The sequence below is a fragment of the Sturnus vulgaris genome, chromosome 3 (assembly GCF_052056855.1).
Source record: "Sturnus vulgaris isolate bStuVul1 chromosome 3, bStuVul1.hap1, whole genome shotgun sequence".
Lineage (NCBI taxonomy): Eukaryota > Metazoa > Chordata > Aves > Passeriformes > Sturnidae > Sturnus > Sturnus vulgaris.
The window spans coordinates 108,046,402-108,066,091 of NC_142245.1; the positions used below are offsets into that span (position 1 = coordinate 108,046,402).

At 43.2% G+C, this 19,690-nt stretch overlaps 1 protein-coding gene across 2 annotated transcripts; it reads right to left on the reverse strand.

Annotated features, from left to right (window-relative positions):
- Positions 1-5,517: 5,517 nt before the first annotated feature.
- LOC106851186 (WD repeat and coiled-coil-containing protein) lies at positions 5,518-13,622 on the reverse strand. 2 transcript variants are annotated; one of them, XM_088162466.1, is made up of 5 exons: positions 13,531-13,622; positions 13,073-13,190; positions 9,391-11,263; positions 7,863-7,980; positions 5,518-6,119 (listed from the first exon to the last, which is right to left on the reverse strand). In XM_088162466.1, exons 3-5 carry the CDS (start codon positions 11,242-11,244, stop codon positions 5,848-5,850), a joined length of 2,244 nt encoding a protein of 747 aa, XP_088018592.1. In that variant the 5' UTR covers positions 11,245-11,263; positions 13,073-13,190; positions 13,531-13,622; the 3' UTR covers positions 5,518-5,847. The 2 variants fall into 2 exon arrangements, with proteins under 2 accessions (XP_088018592.1, XP_088018593.1); XM_088162467.1 differs by lacking the exon at positions 13,531-13,622 and having other exon boundaries at positions 13,073-13,474.
- Between the last annotated feature and the right edge of the window lie 6,068 nt (positions 13,623-19,690).

The following is a 19,690-nucleotide window of genomic DNA, read 5'->3' on the forward strand; positions in this document are numbered from 1 at the left end:
TTTTGAGTCTGATGGAATTTGAAATAGCAGATTTACTGCACTTTGAAGTAGGTAAGTTATGTAGCAATATCACACAGCTCCAAAACATCACAGCGAACAGTTTGGGGCATTCGATGTATTCTGTAATATTTGTATATTTTGGAATAGTCATGTTTAAAAATAACCAGAAGGCTCAGTAAAGGCTGTTAGTGTTTTTTAATGGGTTATGTTTTCAGCTACTATAAATCTGTAGCTACAAGGCAGTGGGTCCGTGTCAGTTTATATAAACTGAACACTTAGCCCAGTGATAAAAGGGTGCAGAAACTGCTGACTGGGGTTGAGTGGAACCATTTGAATGTGGCTTAAGATATTATTTCTAGATCAGTTCTGCAGTTGCCTCTAAAATTGCATAACATCCAGTCTGAATTCAGACTCTCGGAAGGTAAACTTGTTTGATTGTAAATTGTTTTCTTCTTCTCCAGAGAGACAATGTAATCTTTATCTTACTGAAATGTACTCAGTCCTCGTTTTGCATTTGGTACCAGCAATGGGAACAGCCCAAAGAAAAGATAAATTTTCTGTAGATTAAGTGAAACAGACTATTTTTATATTTTGAAAATCTCATTATTTTATTTCCTTATCAGAAATACAATGTTGTAATTTTGTTGAGGAAATGGGTGTATTTTTGTAAATAAAGAGAATGGGGGATTAAGTGCAGGATAAGATTATTTTTGTAACTTTCTTTTTTAGGCCTCAATGTTGGTGCAGTAAAATGAGAGAGATTTATATGTCTCTTGTTAGTTTTAAATTATGTGTATGCCTTATGCATGTTCAGAACATGTGACTGAAAGAAGCGAATTCTTATGTTGACAAGCATTCAGATTAAATGCTAATCTAATGTAAACCTCTTGCCCTCCCACTGTAACAGGGGCCAGGTTTAATTCCTAGGGTTCTCCTTCAGGTAATATCCAAATACATTTTGGATTAAACCGGCTGGGTGCATAAGGGACAGTACTTCCCCACCTGCTCACAGGCAATTACAACAAATATGGGAAAAAAAGAGATGGATAACAGAGTTATGTGTCACTGGGTATTGCTCTGTAAACCAAACCATGTCCAATTCCTTGCCCATGTCCAATTCCTTGTCCTTGCTGAAGTGTAGTGAGGACAGCCCAAATCTTCCATACTGGGCTGGTTACTGGCAGTCAGTAGCTGAGCTGGTCACCAGTCATAGAATCATGGAATCACCACAGTTGGAAAAGACCTTTAAGATCACCAAATCTAACCATCAACCCAGTCTTCTCTTCCAGCTTCATTGCTTTTCCTGCCTAACAACAATGCTGACACCTCCCAAGGTTACCCCACCTCCCTGAGAGCTCCTCTGCTGATCAGGTATCCCCATATCCGAGCTGCTGCTCCCACAGGCACTGATGGAGGGGGTTGCTGTCACCACCAGCTGTGTCTCTATGCTCCCCTCCTGCCTCGCTGTCCCCTGCCTGCCCCTGAGCTCGCTGACTGACCTTGGCTTAGCTGGATTAGATCCCTTCTGCCGAGTGCCCCCTTTAACAGGTGGACACCACCTTGGACATCTGTCCCTGGGGAGTCTCTGAAGGCTGGGACCTTCTGTGTCAGGTCACTTGCTTTTCAGGAAGGGCTCTGAAGATTTGAGTACTAATTCCTTAAGTCACTCCTGAACCTGAGAAGAATTGCTGCTTGATTCAATCCCTGCTGCAACCTCTCATCTTTATTCACCTTCAGCATTCCAAGCAAAATAGTTGAAGAGGAAAAGGCTTTCAAGCAAACTGCTTTTGAGTCCAGAGTTTGTTTCCAAGGGTCACTTGCTCATTTACTTATCTGCTTGCCTTTCTGAGCTGAAGACAGAAAACACAGAATTAAATCAATCTTCTTGAGAGGTGGAGTTTCCACTAGGGAAGCTTGGGTCCTTTCAGACCTGGTTTTGTTATCCAGCTGTAAGATGAAGAAGAGAGGGCAAGTTAGCTCAAAGTCCCATCCAAAAGATGGAACTAAAGCAGTTTAGTGGTTAATCATATACATCATATTAATTTCATGTCATAGTTACGTAAAAACAGTGTCAATGTGTTACAATAGCCTTTCCCTTAAGAAATCTTCTAGACTGATAGGAAGCTCAGTTAGACTCATACAACAGGTGAGTGCAGGAAAGAATTTTGGTTTTGTGCAGTTTCACTGAATGTTTTTGTTTTTCTTTTTTAAACTATCTACAATTCCACAGTTCAGATACTCAGCAAGAGTGCTGAGTATTATGGTTACAAGAACGTGTATATGCTGTAGGCTTAGAGTATGAAATCAGATGGCTTTCACTTCACAAACACCAAACCTGCTGCACAAACGAGCAGCATTTGTCTGTCCCCGAGGCAGAGGAGGAAAATTTTTGCTATGCAGCACCTGAGAATTCACAGTCTCTGAAGACACAAACTGGCATGACACAGCTGAACAAAGAGAGGGCACTTTTAAGCTGTGGCACTTTTCAGAGGGGCTGGGTCCTCAGTACCACTTTAGAGACATTACAGAGTGGCAGCCTCCAACCCCAGCTGGAGAGCAGCAGAACTGCTCGATGGTAGGGAAATATGTGTTTGCTCTGGAAGTGTGGAAGCAGAAATAAACCTTATTTCCTGATCTATTTCTTACTCCAAATGATCTTAGATCAGCTACACCATTCAGATGTCTCACTTTTGCTGTGCTCTGCTGTAGATGGTGAGGAAAGATTGCTCAGGTCTCATGGAACTGATGATGGTCTTTTGCTCAGCTTCACTGATAAAGCTCCACTTTGGAGGCCCAGCACCCATCCCCTGCCAGCCTGTTTTTGCTGATGTACATGCAATCATCTACATTCAGCAAAGGATCAAAAGAATTTCCTTTGCACCTTAGTATTCTTCATCATGGAACTTCATCTGTTTTGCCTACAGGATGTTTTTGCCTGCCTAAGGCTTGTCACCGTGATGCTGTAGCAGGTTTACACTGGCTGAGAAGTTTCTGTTCAAACTGGCTGCAGCCCATGAGGACTTAACTTCCCTTGTGTTTCCAAAATAAACTCGCTTTTTGGTCACCTTCAAAGTCATAGAATAGAATCTGCACATTTCCACATCCAGCAGGTTCAGAATTCCCACTGCTGCTGCCCGTGTTGGACTGTGAGTCTCAGTGCACAGAAGTGCCTGCTGATATCAGTGTGGGATGAGGCAAAACTGCAGCCACCCCAGACTCCTGGCAAAGCCTCAGCTCGGCTGAGCTGGCCAAGTAGAGAGAACGGGCAACTCCAGAATTCCCAAAGGGACTTGTAGGCATGAAAGAAAAGCTGTAAGAGAAGAAAGTTCCTAAAAACCTTGCAGTCTTCTCTTAAGGATCCTTGGATTAGGCTTGGTACTTTTTTAACTATTTGGGCCTTCTTTTAACATTTAGCATTGGTGCAGATCATCCCAAAAGTTTAGAAATGGTGTTTTGATTTGCAGTCAAGCAGCCCTGAAAGGAAATACTTAGGTGTGTTGGTTGACAAGAAGCTCAACTTAAGCTGGCAATGTGTGCTCAGAGCCCAGAAAGCCAAATGTACATCAATATGCTTTGTTGTACATGAGTGTGCCAAATGTGTCCTGGGCTGCATCAAAAGCAGTGTGGGCAGAAGGTGAGAGAGGAGTCCTGTGTGATCACACCTGGAGTCCTGTGCTCAGCTCTGGGGCCACGTTCAAGTGAGTCCAGGGGAGGCCATGAAGATGCTCTGAGGGCTGGAGCAGCTCTGCTGAGGAGACAGGCTGGGGTTGTTGAGTCTGAGAAGAATCAGGGGAGGCCTTAGAACCCTGTCCAGTGCCTACAAGAGAGCTGGAGAGGGGCTTTTTACAAGAGCCTGTGGTAATAGACAAGGGGGAAATGGCTTTAAACTGAAAGAAAGTAGATTTAGTTTACACATTGGGGAGGAATTGTTTTCTGTGAGGGTGCTGACCCACTGGCACAAATTGTTCATAGGAACTGTGGATACTTCACCTCTGGATGTGTTCAAGGCCAGGCTGGATGGGCTTGGAGCAACCTGGTCTAGTAAAACGTGTCCCTGCCCACAGCAAGGGTTGGAACTAGATGATCTTTAAGGTCCCTTCCAACCCACATGATTCCATGAAATAAGCAAGTCTCTTAACATAAGAATTTAATTCTTCCACGATTCCTAGGATTATATTTTAAATATAAATGCACATGCATGTGCACAGAGCTCACCATGAAGAACTAGTTTAATCTGACCAAACTATTAACAGCTTTTAGCACGTATCTTGCATTTGCTGTACCTGCTCCAGTTACCCCACACAGCACTGCCCTGTGCACAGGTAAGTCCTTGATGCTCACCTGGGGAGCTGGAAGAACTCCAAAGGTGTGTTTAGTGCAACCTGAGACCAAGCACACTTCTGGTGGGAGACACTATCTTTTATCAATCTAACACAAAGAGTAACAATTCCAAAATAAGCAGCTAATTTTTATACACTGTTTGGCTGCATAACAAAATTACAGAAGCAGCATTTGAGGCATGAGAAATTCAAGGTCAAGGTGTTCTGTGGAGCCAAGAGCATTCAGCCCTGACCCTCTCCTCTCGTTAGTGGGACACTGGAACCAGAAACAGGCATGAAAAAGGAGTGTCAGGCTGCTGAAGAAACATGGATCATCCCCAGCATCCAGCCTGCTTTGAACCCACACCCAGTGCTGAGGTTTCAGTGACTTTCAGGTGTATTCATGGTCCACCTTCTGATTAAACAGTGACCATTACTGAGGAGAGATGACTGTTATGTAAAGGATTGAGGCCACAACTGCCAAATTATCCCGTTCATCAAAAGCTGTAACTTGTAGTTTCACCACCCAACACTGAGTGCCCTCTGCAGCTTTTACTAGTGTTGTATCTTTAAAATTGTGTATTTGTGGATAGATTTCTTTTGACAGTGGCTAAATTTCCAAACAGGCAATGAAAAAAGAAGAGATTATCTTAGTCCTGAGACAGCAGCTCCAATTCTATAATCTAGCTGCTTGATGCCTTCTCACACAGTAAGTGCCACTGTGAAAGCCTGATAAACTGCTTAATGTTATCGTGCTGTGATTTTATGGGGAGCAATCTTGGATTAGTCTTTTCTTCAGTGCTGCAATCCATGTTACATAAACTTGTGCTTACATAAACTTTTTCTAAATTTCCCCTTTGCATTTTCTCTCTCTCACTATAAAAGCCCACAGAACATTTTCCTCTGTCAGACTTTTAACTGGACGTTCTCATCACAGAAGATGAGACACGTGGCAACCACTTCCCCAAATCTACAGATGGAAGCAGAGAGGTGTTATGGGCAGGTACAGGAAGGGAAAAGGATCTTGCTTCCACACAATACGGATATTTCACATGATCCTACTTTGTCCCAAATCCCATGATTTTACACTGGTGCTTACACCAGTGCAAACCCAGGTGCACTTCTGCAGGCACAGCTCCTAAATAACACCAGTGTAATATTTCAGGCTTTGGCAGAAGAGAGGAAATGGGGGACAATGTAGCATTTTCAACAATTTCTTTATTATCCAAGTTCACTATTATCTAAAAACACCAATGTATTAAAGACCAAGATGGAAACTTGAGCTCAGAAACTTGTAAGAATGCACATTTTCAACCTCACCTGTACTGCAAGAGGCATAGTTAAAAAACACTGTTCAGTATAAAAAAAAGTTAATGTTTCCAAGGATCAAATAAATAATTTACAATGCAACAAAAAATTATAGAAATCATACAGAGATTTGAGACTGTTGTTGATAATTTGCAGTCCCATACAGTAAACATGAAAGCCTCCCATCGTCAGGCAGGCATTGCAAAACCACTGTCAAAAACTACATTTTATTGCTGGGCTGTTCTGAAGGGCTGATGCTGTCCAAGGTCTTGGAGGAGCAGTCCCTCAGGGCTTCCAGAGAACTGGTGATATCCAGGCTTTCTGAAGAAGTGGATCTACACCCCTGTGTGGAACTGATGATGTCCAGAGTTTTGGAGGAGTGGGAACTGTATCCTTTTGCAGTGGCATCTCTGATGAGGATCTCCTGTGTGGATGTAAACGTTAATGGGATGAAGCCCTCACTGTCTGCTGTGAGAACGATCCAAGAGGAACCTGTGAACACAAGCACATGGCTGTTGATAAGTTTTTGTGCAATTAGGGTGTGTTTAAGGTAAAAAACAAATTTCTTCTAGAATTAAATGCTTCTGTATACTTACAGCTTTCTAGAAAATAAAAAGTATGAAAAGATACAATCTCAAAAATAAAGGACACTTGGCTACTATGATGGATTTTGCCAATAGGAGATGAGAAAATAACAAAGGCATGCTTCAAATGAGGAGGAGGAATGAGATTGTGAACGTAATTTATAAGCATCCACACTTGGTTTTAATTAGGTATTGATAAGCCACTTCACAGTGCTAAAGCTGTGCAGATACTATAAAAAGCAGAGATTTAGTAAATTAAATGACAAATTAATGTAATAAAGACAATTTAGAAACTGCTTTTATTATGTTATTTCACTAGACTTAATTCCAGGAAATACAAGGAAGAAATACTTTACAATACTGTATAAACCCAACATCTCTGGTCAATTTGCTATTTTTCTTTGACACTAGCTTTTTTCTTTATAATTTGAATCTGAAACCCTGACTTTTACCACTACGGATAAGCCAGAAAATGTTTATATTTTTATCCATTAAGCTGATGAAGCAAGAAAATAGAGCTCATGACGGGTAAGGGAATTCAGAGAAGCATTTCCAGCTGTTTGTAAGTTTACATTATGTAACTTTACGTCACAAGTAAGGTCACAAGAAGATTGTATCTTAATAGCACACAACCCTCTAATCTTTTGGCTTAATTTGGACCAAACTTGAAAATCAATACAACTCAGGATTTGAAAATACCATTCCTACTTTGCATCTGTATATTCCAAACAAACATTCCATCCACAATTCCTTATGAAAACTAAAACTTGGACAATGGCAAGAACAGCAGCCTTAGGCTTTGGGATGGCTGCCCAGTGATCTGCAAGCAGGCAGAGAGCAGATACAGGGGGCAAGTGGATGGAATACAGCACAGGGAATACCTGTAGTAGTGAGAAAACAAAGTGTGTTTTCTACCTCTGCCCAGAGCGAAACACTCAGAATTTACACATACACAGAGACATGGGATGGGCATGGCATGAACTGGTAACAGCAGAGGAGAACACAGCAGGAAGAGGCAGTTTTCTTCACAGCAAAACCTGATGTGAAATGCACTGCTGAAGTGTACAGAGCTGCTTCTGTGCTACAGGATTTCCTAAAGCAATACTACATGCTGGGGCTACAGATTCAAATATATAGATTCACTATACTCTCAAAACCACCAGTCAACCCTTGTTACTCAGACTTCTCTCTATAGAGCAGCTGAAAACAAGTAAAACACTGGCTGAAAACAATTTTCCTTTATAACTAGTTACTTGATATGGGGCATCAATATGCAAGTTTGCTCTTCTTTTTTTTTTCCTAATAATACACAGATTCTTTTCCATAAAAGAAGATTCAGAGAAGAATTTTTACATTATTAAAAAAAAAAAAGCAGGATTTTATTCATCTTTCATTATTTATTCCTTAGGGTTTTCCCTGGATGGAATATGCATATTGCTATTGCTCACTATGACACACAGAATCCCAGAATGGCTTGGGTAGGAAGGGACCTTAAAGCTCATCCAGTTCCACTCCCCTGCCATGGGCAGGGACACCTTCCACTACACCAGGCTGCTCCAAACTCCATCCAAGCTGGCCGTGGGATGGGGCAGCCACAGCTTCTCTGGCAATGTGTTTGAAGTGTTTGTACTCCTGGATAATCCCAACATACCGTGCTGCATTTCTACAAGGGACAGGTTGAATATCTGCTGGATGATGTTTAGGCGGAGTTTACCACCACACAGAAGAACGGCTCGACTTTCATCTGCATCACTTTTGGAAAGCTGCTTCTGAAAATGCAAGAAAACAGTCATTAGCTACTGTGATGTATAGTTAAAATGGCATTAATCGAAACAGGATAACAGATGTGTCTCCAGTGGCATCACTCACAGGAAGCCAAACACTCCACACATTTAGGCCTGTTTGCAAGATTTATCCTTTGAAGTCTCAGCTGTCAAAGTGCTGATGAGTGAGTGACAGCAGCAAGGAACTTATCCAGCAAATGTCAGAACAGGAGAGAAAATCATACACTGCTGCTGAAGAAACTATGAGCTTCATCCACAGCACAATCCTCATCCCCATCCTTCATCCATGAGGGACATTCCCCCAAGGAGCTTGTAAAACTACAAGTTTTCTATCCCTACCTTCCCCCACCCACCCCTGATCCAAAACTTCAGAAGTGAGAACTCCTGGTCATGAATGTTGGGGCGAGGAACAGACCCACAAGTCAGAAGGGCTTATTTGTCCCACCCCTAACCATCACTGCCCAAAGCCTTAAATCCAAAAAGCATCTTCAAAGAATATGACCTGTTGGGCAGAGCAAAGCATCTTTTAAATCAGTTTTCACAATTATTAAATTTTTACAGTGGGAAACAGCGAAGAGAGTGAGGGAATATGATCTAGAACTTCAGTTCAATGGTAATTTTTTGCAGTAATAAAGCTTAAAAGTAAGAGCTAATTGAAAGGAAAACGGCCATTTAAATTACTTTGAATATTGACGAAGGTTTATTAATCTGAATTCTAGAAGTGACCCAGTAGATCTCTGCCAGGTTTTAATAATCAGGTAATTTACCCTTTCTAGCATGAGATTTGCAAGAGTAAATCTTTCATCCAAAAATGTTTCACGAGAAATTTCACTTTAAATCCATTTTTAAACTATGTTAACGGAATTATTTATTGTGTCCCTAAAGGTCTCTTTCCTCTTTGGATGGTACTCTCAATGCTAATGAGCAACATTTCTGTTTCAAAGCCAAGGCAATTTGCTTTTGTTTCAGTCTTCATTAGTTTAGTTTTCCTCGCAGGAGAGTGAGAGATTGATACTAATTCCCACATGTAAATCTTCACTTGTCTAAATTTCTATACAGAAAACTTTAGAAGTTGCCTAGGAAAAACATTCCCTTCCTAGACCTCTATAAGAACTTTAATTCTGCAGCTGGGCTGCAACATGTGGGTCCTCTGGAGTCCCAGCAGCCTCACTGCAGAGCTGAGGGGTTTGTCCCAGTGTGAGGTGGGGACAGGGAGCTACACATTCCTGAATATCCCATTGCTGGAAGCCTGCAAAGTAATGGGATTTATAACCATATATAACTACCTGCAGGAACAGGATGGAAATCTAATCCTACTGACTGATATTTGAGCATCACAAAGAACATAAAGCCATAAACAGGTTTCACCATTAAGGCTTTCAATATTAAAATTACCTGGCAGGTGATGTTAATAAACGAGGGTTCCTGAGAAGATGGGTACACTGGAAGACTTATCTTTCCAGATTTTAGCAGCTCAGTTAATTCAGAAAGATGGTGCTGCAATTCTGTGAAGTTAGCAGACAATTTTTCCACATTTTTCAAAAAGTAACTCGCCTCCTTTTCACTGAACAGGTTATTCTTGTAAGAATTGGGTATTTTGGAAGCTGCCTCAGGCTGCCTTTTTGGGGATGTTGGCTTGTTCGAAGCATTAGACAGTGCCAAGCTCCGATTCACTGGCTCAGCATCCAGAGTCTCAACAGCCGGAGGAAAATTCATGGAAATCTTTTTGTCTTTGAAGTCGCTGATGTTCAACACCAGGTTTTGTTCATAAACAGAACTCTTGATTTCTTCAATGAGTTTCCTTCGGCTTGTAGGGGACTGAAGGACAGAGCGATCTGGTATCAGGAGCCCACGGCTGAGAGCAGAGACATCTCTAGAGGAGGGATCATGAGTAATGTTGGAAAGGTTCAAACTGGAGCTGCCATCAGCTGGCACAGACTTTGAAGGACCCATTTCAAGTATCAGTTCTTTAATCATCAATCGGATCATGTATTTGTCTGATCTTGAAGAAGGAAGAAAAGCAGGGTCAGTGAATTTTTGTTTTCCAACCAGTATCAGTAACAATTTATTGGTCAAGAAGCATAAACCCTTTGGCTTCTCACTTTTCTCCAGCTGAATTTGTTGAATATTGGGCAAATTGGATGAAGTCAGTGAATAGACTAAAATAACATTACAAGTATTGGAAGCAACAGATACAGTTTGAGTTTTGGAGTCAAAAGCCATTATATCAGGAACAAGAATGCCTGGGATGCTCACTTTTTTGGTAGAGGTAACCTTTCTTTCAAAAGTCACCAAGATGAGGTGTGAGGAATCTTGGCCACTTCCTGTAAGGTAGTCCTTGGGCCTCAGGTGAAGGAGAGGGCTGGAATCTGCACCCTGCTTGTTGGAAAGTATGTGAGTTAGATCCACAGGAGACGTAACTACAGACAAGGGCTTCTCAGAGTCCAGGGACTTCTTCCCTCCATCCAAGGAATACTCTTCGTCCCCACACAAGCTGGACTGCGAGGGGAAGGACTCGGTTTCAACACTTGATGGAACTTCAAAGGCAACACCAGCATTTAAGCCGCAGATCTTGTCCAGAGGGAGCTCGGTGGCAACAGCGACTTGTAAATTCTGCGTAGCTTCCACGGCACAGATGTAGCCTCCCACATCAAAGATTGGGCAAAAAGAGCAAGCGCTGAGCGTTTTCTGAGCATCATCCCAAATGTAGGAATGGAGGGCACTGCCCACCCCCACGACCAAGCGGTTGCCTTCCTTGGTCCAACAGGCACAGTGGATGAGCCCACTGCCCTTAATGTCTGCGTTAATTCTGGAGTTGCTGAGGTGGACAGAGGGAAAGACGGAGGCGTCCCGGGTGGTCAGCACGGCCAAGACCTCCTTGCTGGGATGCCACACGCAGCCCTGGGGGAGCACCGGGTACGGCTCGCTGATGTCGCAGATCTGGGAAACCAGGAGCTTGTTCCTGTCGGCGCCGTTGAAGCAGAGCTGCCAGATGGTGATGTGCTTCTTGTGCTGCACCGCCAGCAGGGCCGGGGCCTCGGCGGGACACGGGCCCCAGTACAGCCCGTGCACGTGTTCAAACTGACCCACCACGCTGGAGTCACCGAATTTGGGCTCCCCGTTCTGCAGGTGCAGCGCTGTCAGGATCACCTGCTTGCCGTCCGTCCAGGCCAGCCCGTGCACGGGGTGAATGGCCTGGTGCAAGGCGTTGAGGCCAGTGCGCAGCAGCTTCGCCTTCCCCAGCTCCATGACTGCTAAAGTGGAACATCTACACAGAGCAGAATGAGCAGGAAAAATAAATTATTGCTGAGGATAGAGGACAGCAACTGGATGATTATTTAGCTTATGACCCTGCCAGTGCTGGACTCTTCCCTCCAGTGAAGTCAATATACACATAATGTTCACCTATGCTTAATTCCCAGCCCAGTAATTTTTTTGTTTATGATGTTTCTACCATGAAATGCAATTTTAAGAGAAAGAAACTTTGCTGTTTCTATAGGCTTACCATCAGATTTCTGCCGTATTTCCATCACAAGATCAGTCCTTTCATTCTAATCCGTAAATTGCTGTTCTCAGAATATTTTCTAATTACTTCAATATCAACAATTCTCAAAATATTGCTGCTCACTCTCAACTTCCTGAAGCATTTGTGGTCAGATGAAGTAATCCCTTACAAGTATAACCAAGCATTAATGTATTATCTACAAATCTGATCCTGTATTAAGCGTGTGAGAATGAGGCATTTGGATGATTACCCCAGAAAGCTCTCTAAGAAAGCAAATGCAATCTTGAAGAAAGTTAGGATGAAAGCAAGTTTCTGAGGAAATGAAAGAAAAAAGAATTTTAAAGAAGACATACACAAGTCATCAACACTTTGGAAAATTTCAGAGTTTTACATGGATTTCTAGTTTTTGAGCTGTGAACATCCTTACTCTGTGAAAAAAGCCAGTTCAAAGGAATTGATGGTTTCCTAGCTGCTGGTTTCCTAATTTAAGATCTCCACACAATGTGGCTCAGATGTAAACCATGGCACAGAATGAGTTGCACTTTTAGAAGAAAACATGAAAACCAAGAAGAAAGTTTTTTGACAGCTAAAACTGTCAAACTGGAAGAGTTTATTGCAATGTGCGGGGCCTGGCACCACTCAGTATTTTAATTATTTGTGGATGACCCTAAACTTGCAGGAAGAGGACTGCAAGAATGGATTTCAAAGATTAAAATTGTATAGAAAGTTATGTTATTATAACCAAAGTAACTTCTTCTCAACCTAATAACAAGTGCAAAATAGTAAACTTAGTAAAAAAAAAACCAAAAAACCCCAAAAAACCCAACTTGGATACCTCTCCAGGAAGAATTCCATAGGTAGAGGTTTAGAAAAAGAGGATCTGGCTTACAATGAATCACAAACTGAGTATTTCAGTAATGTGAGAGATGTTGCCAAGTAAGAATAATTAATTCTGGAATGTTTTGAGAGGGATGGAGATACACGAGGGAGATAACTGCCCCACTTCCTCATTGCTAACAGCACCTCCACAGAACCTACTTCTGAGTTCAAGGACGATGGAAATGCTCAACAAAGCTAAGGGATCAGAGAAATACACGGCTCTCTGTGGGTTCTGTGTTTGGAGAAGACTATGAGTGGGAACTTGAGAACATCCACCAGCCCAGTGACAGAACATGCATCCATACCTGTTCTCCAGGTATATTCTGGACAGTGCATGATAATAATCAGCTTAGTTTCAACAAAGATTTAGGTCACCTAGTAAGGAAAAATTTTGACTATATGTCATAGCTAAGCATTGAAGCAGGTTACCTTGGAGGGAGGGGAAGGCACTCCATGAATTTCATAATCGGTAAGAGCCAATTAAGGAAATGTCTGTCAGGGATGAGTTTAAGTACACTGAATCCTGCCTCACAGGAGAGCACTCAAGACACTTCCAGTGCAACTTTTCCACCATCTACCTGGCCTCTCCTCTATAACCAACCTCAGTCGTGTTAAGCAGCCACCAGTTCCAGGAAAATTAAGACTGGATATTCGCTGTGCTCAGAATCCCACACACTGCTGGGCAATACTTACTGATGGCAGGGAGATGCGAGATAATGTGCCTCCTAAGACACTAAAAGATGCTAAAGCCTCCTGGGCCGTCCGGAGAGGTTCCTGTGTCACAAGGGGCGTTTGCACTATCCCAGCAGCCCTGGAAAAGCAAAAAGAGCGAGAGATCCACTGGCCAATGCATTCCTGTGCCCAAACCCACATCACCTCCTGCAGCGCCCGGCCCAGCCGCAGCTCCCCGGGCAGGTGTCACACCACAGGCCGGGTGCTCGGCGAAACGCGGTGCCCATCCCAACCCCAGGGGCAGAGGAGCCGCTGCAGGGACCCCCCTGCACCGAGCGGCCACGACAGCGGCGGGCCGGGGAGCCCTCACACACCGCCCGCCTGCACCGCCGCTCCCTGCGCGGGCCCGCCCGCACCGGCTTTCCCCGCCTCCCCAGCGGCCCGCCCGCCGCCTCTCGCCTCTCCGCGGCCTCGCTCACCCGCCCTGCCGGCGGCCCGGCTCGGCTCCGCTGAGGCGGTGCAGGGCCCTGCAGCCCCGGCGGCGCTGGGCTGTGGCGGGCACCGCCTTCCCGCAGGGCTCGGCCCGCCTCCCCGCCTCGCACCGCCTAGCACGGCCCAGCACCTCCCGGCCGCGGGGGGCGCCAGCGCCGCTCCGCCCGCCCGGCCGCTCTGCAGCGGGGGCGCTCTATGGCCCGGCCGCTCTGCAGCGGGGGCGCTCTATGGCCCGGCCGCTCTGCAGCGGGGGCGCTCTATGGCCCGGCCGCTCTGCAGAGGGGGCGCTCTATGGCCCAGCAGGCGGGGCCTGCACGGGGCGGGCGCCTCGCTCCGCTCCCGGTCCCGACGGCGCCCCTTAGGAGCCGCGGACGCTGAGCCGGCGGCGGGAGGTGACGGGAATTACAAATCACAGAATAACCCCAGCTGGGGGGGAAGCACCCACGAGCGTCATCGAGCCCAGCTCTTGTGTTCAGCACACCCCAGGAGTCACACTGTGTGCCTGAGAACGCTTCTTCAACTCAGGGTTGGTGCTGGGAACGCTGCCCTGCGGAGCCTGTTCCAATGGCCAGCCACCCTGTGGGGAAGAACCCTTTCCTGATATCCATATAAACCTCCCCTGACACAACTCCATGCCAGGGGGATCAGTGTCTGCCCCTCCTCTGCTCCTCATGAGGATGTTGAAGACCACAATGAGATGTCCCCTCATCCTCCTGCAGATTAGACAAACCAAGTGACCTCAGCTGCTCCTCATAAAGCTTCCCTTCCATACCCTTGCCATCCTTGTGGTCCTCCTTTGGATGCCCTTTTTATATTGTGGCACTCAAAACTGCACATGGGACTCGAGGTACGGCCACAGCAGTGCAGAACAGAGAAGGACAATCCCCTCCCTTGACCAGTGCCTTGATCAGTGCTGTGCCTGGTGCACCCCAGGGCATGGCTGGCACCGAGCAAAGCATCCCCAGCCAGTCTAAGGAGGTGATTGTCCTGCTCTTGTCACTTTCATTGTCCCCAGGGGTCATCCACCAGCACCCCCAGCCTGCTCAAACCAGTGTGGCTCTTGGAGAGGCCTGAGGAAGTGGCACAGCAGAGCAGAGATGCCTCCAGCGGGAGGACGTCAGGTCCTTGGTGTGGTGTATCCCGTCCCATGAGATACTGAATTCACACTGAAGTGAGGAAAGCATCTAAATTCAGTGCAGAGCTACTCCAATACAACTTACCTGGTCCTGATTTATTGCACTGAGGATAGCTCCTTATAAGTCTCCAAGGCCTTTTAAAAGTTAATTAAATTGCATGACTGTGCCACTTTGCCACTCCTCAGCACTGCAGAGCAGTGTGCTCATTGTACCATTCATGAAACCAACACTCTTGATAGGATGTTGAAACACTAGAAAAGGTGCTGTAGAAAGAGCTGCCAAACGTGTAGGGAAAAAATGCTTGAAATTAACTGCAAGGTCAAATATGTAAGTAGCACAAACTTAGCCAAAGAAGAACACTAGGGGGTGACTCGGTCATATCACATGAGTGCCTGTACAGCGGGGAAAAAAAGCACAAAAAAGCTCTGAAATTAGTGAAGGAAGGTTTAACAAGAGCCGTGGACAGATTCAAATATATAAGACATATCTGTGTGTTACACTTACTTACAGTGGTCCAGACTGGAACAAACTGCCAACAGAGCATCTTCACATTAAAGCCTGATGGTTTTCAGGGCCATACCATTTTAAATTGCAAGCCATAGAATGGTTTGGGTTGGAAGGAACCTTAAAGATCATCTTGTTCCAACCCCCTGCAGCATAGGGAGACCTTCCACTAGACCAGGTTGCTCAGAGCCCCATCCAGCCTGGCCTTGAAACCCTTTGGCAAAAGGCATTATCACCTCCTTCCTCCCCACCACTTGCTTACCTGAACAGCTCAATCAAGCCAGTTTCCCAAGAAGTTCTGTTTCACAAATGTTTAATCTGTTCTTACCTTCATAATATCCATTTTCCTCAGTGGTGAGTTTGGCCAAGCAGGATTGTCACTTGGTGTCTGGGACCCTGAGCCACCAGCTGAGTTTATTAGACAAAAGAGTTTTCTGACTATAATTTTAGTCTCACAAAGAATTATGGTGAACGGGAATGATTTCACCTTTTTTTTTTTTTTTAATATAAAACTTAACTTGACCATCCATATTAATAGACAGAAATAAACATTTAAACCACAGAGAGACCACAGTTTAAGAATGCCTGAAATACATTTTCATGGTAAATGTCTATTTTTGTTTCCTATGCATATAATTATACAGTTAAGTATTTTTAAATACTTATTTTCATGATGTAACTTGTGTTATATGTAAACTGCTAATAGAGTTCAACAAATGAACTGAAAATATCCCAAAAGCTCAGAGTTAGTTGAAAATCTGTAATTTAATATTTTCATTGAAATGGAATTGACTCAGCCTACCAGAGTGCCCGAATGGTGTGCAGGTAGTTATTATTACACCAGTTGTTTATTTCCATGCCCAACAGTGTGTGTCTTATTTGTGTAACCACAGCCTGGTTATTTTGACATGTAGAACAGCATGAAAAAGGCTGGAGGCTGCTTGGCCAGCAGCCACGAGCCATGGCTGGTCACACAGCCACAATGTGCATAGACACAGTTGTTATTCCTCAGCAGCTGTACTGCAAATAAACATCTCTTGTTTTCTTTCTTTCTTTTCCAGACTTTCCAAGCTGTTCACTGCTGATACATATGATCTGTCTGTGACTTTGGGGATTTTAACATCGCAGAACCCCTCAGGAGATGTCTGTAAGGTAGAAAGTGGGTCAATGAAATTATGCAAGGAAAAGTGTTTAAAAGGCTGAAATTACAGAAATAGTTTCCTGTGGTCATGCTCATTTAAAGCACACATCTTGGCTTTTAAAAATGTGATTGCATTGAGTCAGGCTTATCCTTAAACACTGAGCAGACTCACAAATCTGTTCTCAGGCCCTGCATGGAGAGCAGATTTGCCTTCTCATAACTTAATTTGTTGTATCATTTGGATGTCTGCTTTTCAAATTAGTTGAAACACAACGTTAATAAGAATATAGGAGAGTCTGAGACAGAACAGTTATGAATACCTTCTAGAGGGAGGGAATGGCAGGGAAGGAAGGTGAAATGGATGTGATGAGATATGTTGAGTTGTTATTTCTGCACGCTGTAAATTTTTTCTTTGCTTTTACTGAACTTGTACACATTTAAAGAACATGCTGTTAAAAGGGAAAAGAATAATTTAAAGATATTTTCTCTTAGCTTCATAAGCATCATTTTAATATCTATATATATTTAATCCAGTCTATGGACACTGCTGAATGAGCAAATTGATCTCATAATTGTATTTCTTAATGGGAAAACTTAATGAGGCACTACCATGTAATTTAGACTTCTAAAATATGATGTGGTAAAGCCTAGGATCGGTAGCTAAAGGATACAGATGCTTTATATGGTTTATATTATCATATTAAAAATGTTTCTTCTTCATTCTGAAAGCTGATTAGTAATGAAAATAATATAAGATGAGCAATTTTGCAGAAAATTGCCTCATCCTGAGTCAATATCATGTTGTCAGAAGAAGTCAGACAGTGCTGGGGGGTGTGTGAACAGGATCCTTGTATTGTGTCTGCTTGGCTTGGCTGGGTACAGCCAGATGGGGTCATAGTATTTCCACAGCACAGGCAAACATGAATTTTGTGCTCTGTAGCACAAAGTCTTGCAGGGGATTCCTTGTGGCTCCAGGCTTTGAGGAATGGAGAGGATCAGTGCAAATTTCGGGAGATTAGAACAGCAACAGAGTGAAAATTTCTGCTTTTCTCCGAAGCTGTAGCTACCACTCCTCTCCTAAAGCAGCTACCACTACAGGTCTCCTGAAGCCTGCCCTCGCCGGTTGTACTGCACAGGGACAACACTTTGCTGGTTCTTGTAGAGACAAACGAGACTCAGAATGTTGTTTATATTAATTTTCAGCTGATTGTTTCCTACACAGGAAAGAAGGCATGGGAAATGTACAAAACTCACACAGGAATGTTTATCACCCTGTCACGCTGTGACAGCCTATTTTTTTCTGTGTGTAAAAACCTGCAGTAGTGCTTTTCCATGTCTGAAACAGGCTTTCAGCTGAGTTACCATTCTGTTACAGCTCAGGAAAGATACTGCATGCTGGCATAGGGCAGAGAAACAAGATCCAGGGTGGATGTCTGAGAGAGACTGAAGAGTGGTGTTGCATAGAGAAAAGGAATTTCAAGGGAGACCTAATGGACAGAACAGTTTTCAAGTATTTAACAGACAGCTGCCCCAAATAAGGATCTAAACTGTGAATAGTCAAAACAGACCTTCCAGACCTGGAATAAAGACACTGCAAAAAAGCTCTATGTCGAGCTATTATTTCTGTGCTGCTGTGGAAGTGCTACAAAGTAAAAATCAGTCTCCTGACTTCTCAGTTTGTTGTATACCATTAAAAACACACAAAACCAGAATAGCATAATGTAGATTGAAAATAAGATAGCCTCTTAAGAGTCTTTCCATTTTAAAATTGATTTGTGTAAACCAGCCATGTTATAAATAAGGATTTTTGATATGACGGTGTTCCTTTGGAATAATAATCTTTGAAAGGACCTTTCCAGGCATATGTCTTCAGAGCAAACAGTATCTTCTTTTAAATTACACTTCCTTGTAACTGTGGTTAATCCAGAACCAAGCTGATATACAAATCACATAATTAGAGATACTTAACAATATTTTGTGAAAGAGGTTGTTCAAGTCTTAATCTTTGTGGTAGACATTTGGATTCCCTTTTCCTTGTGCCACCATATACACACATGTTTTCTCCTTCTCTGTAAATGTTGCTGTGAGAACCCTTCCTTGTGCCTGTAAACAATTCAGTCCTAGATACTTCTGTCTCCTACCGATACATTTTCTATTTTCTTTTTATGTAACTAATCTGCAAAAGTACTTCTTTGATCTTTGCAGCTGCTTAGGTTAATCCTACATTTCTGGCACACTTGTCATGCAGCTTTCTTTCATGCTATTAAGAGGTACAAGTGTTTTGAGATAACAGTGTATCAATGAAGATCAATGTAGCTACATTTTGTGTTGATAACAATATCACTGATATCTAAATAAAATGTTAATGAGGAAAGGTAGACATGGAAATGGAGATGACAGCTGTGTACAAGTTACATGAGCATAAGAATATTTACAAACTGAGTGAAATCGTGACTTATGTGAAGTTCAAGGGAAACATTCATTTTTTTCAACAGACTGAGGCAATTTCACAATCTTGATGTTAAATACAAAATCACTTTGCTGAGGTTCGGTAGTTCCTGGCAGTGTAGGTAAAAAGGAAAGGTAGACATGGAAATGGAGATGACAGCTGTGTATGAGTAATATAAGCATATTTACAAACTGAATGAAATCGCGACTTGTTTGAAATTCAAGGGAAACTTTGACGGTAATTAGCAGTGGAGCCAGTATCCTGACTTTTCTTCATTGACTCAGGTGAGCTAAGTTTCTGAGGGAAGGATAGCAAGTGAAGCAATTAGCATTACACAAATTAAATGGTGCCATGCTGTCTAAGGTAGGAAACATGTAACAAATGCAATGAGCCATATCGAAAATGCTGTGAAGTGTTACACTTAAAAAGAAATTTATTGATATTTAGAGGACACAAAATTCACTGACAGATAAGAGGAATGAGCTATGATAGCAATGGGCAAGTTAGTATTTTTTGGTGTGCCTTCTATGCTGCCACAACTGTGCAGCTGAGATGTGGGTTGGATTGAGAAATGGATCCACTTTAAAAGTGTTTTGGTTAGTATTTTTAGCCCCATTAATGTTTGGGTCTGTCTGTGTATTTCCATCCAGTGACTGCAGGATGAATGAAGACCAGTCCAGTGGAGAATGAGGAGCCCTATCACCGGTATTGCTTTGGAAAACTTCCCCTCCAACTCAATTTCCATAAGGACAACAGAGTTTTTCTTATACAGCAAAACTTTATTTTTTGACAGCTGAAATGAGTAAATCATTGTGAATTTTGTACTATTTTTATAAAATAATGTTTGAGAACTGTGTCTTTCTATATTGCCTTTTATGTTCTTAAAATTTATTGTGTTTAATTCGAAGGAAGTGACT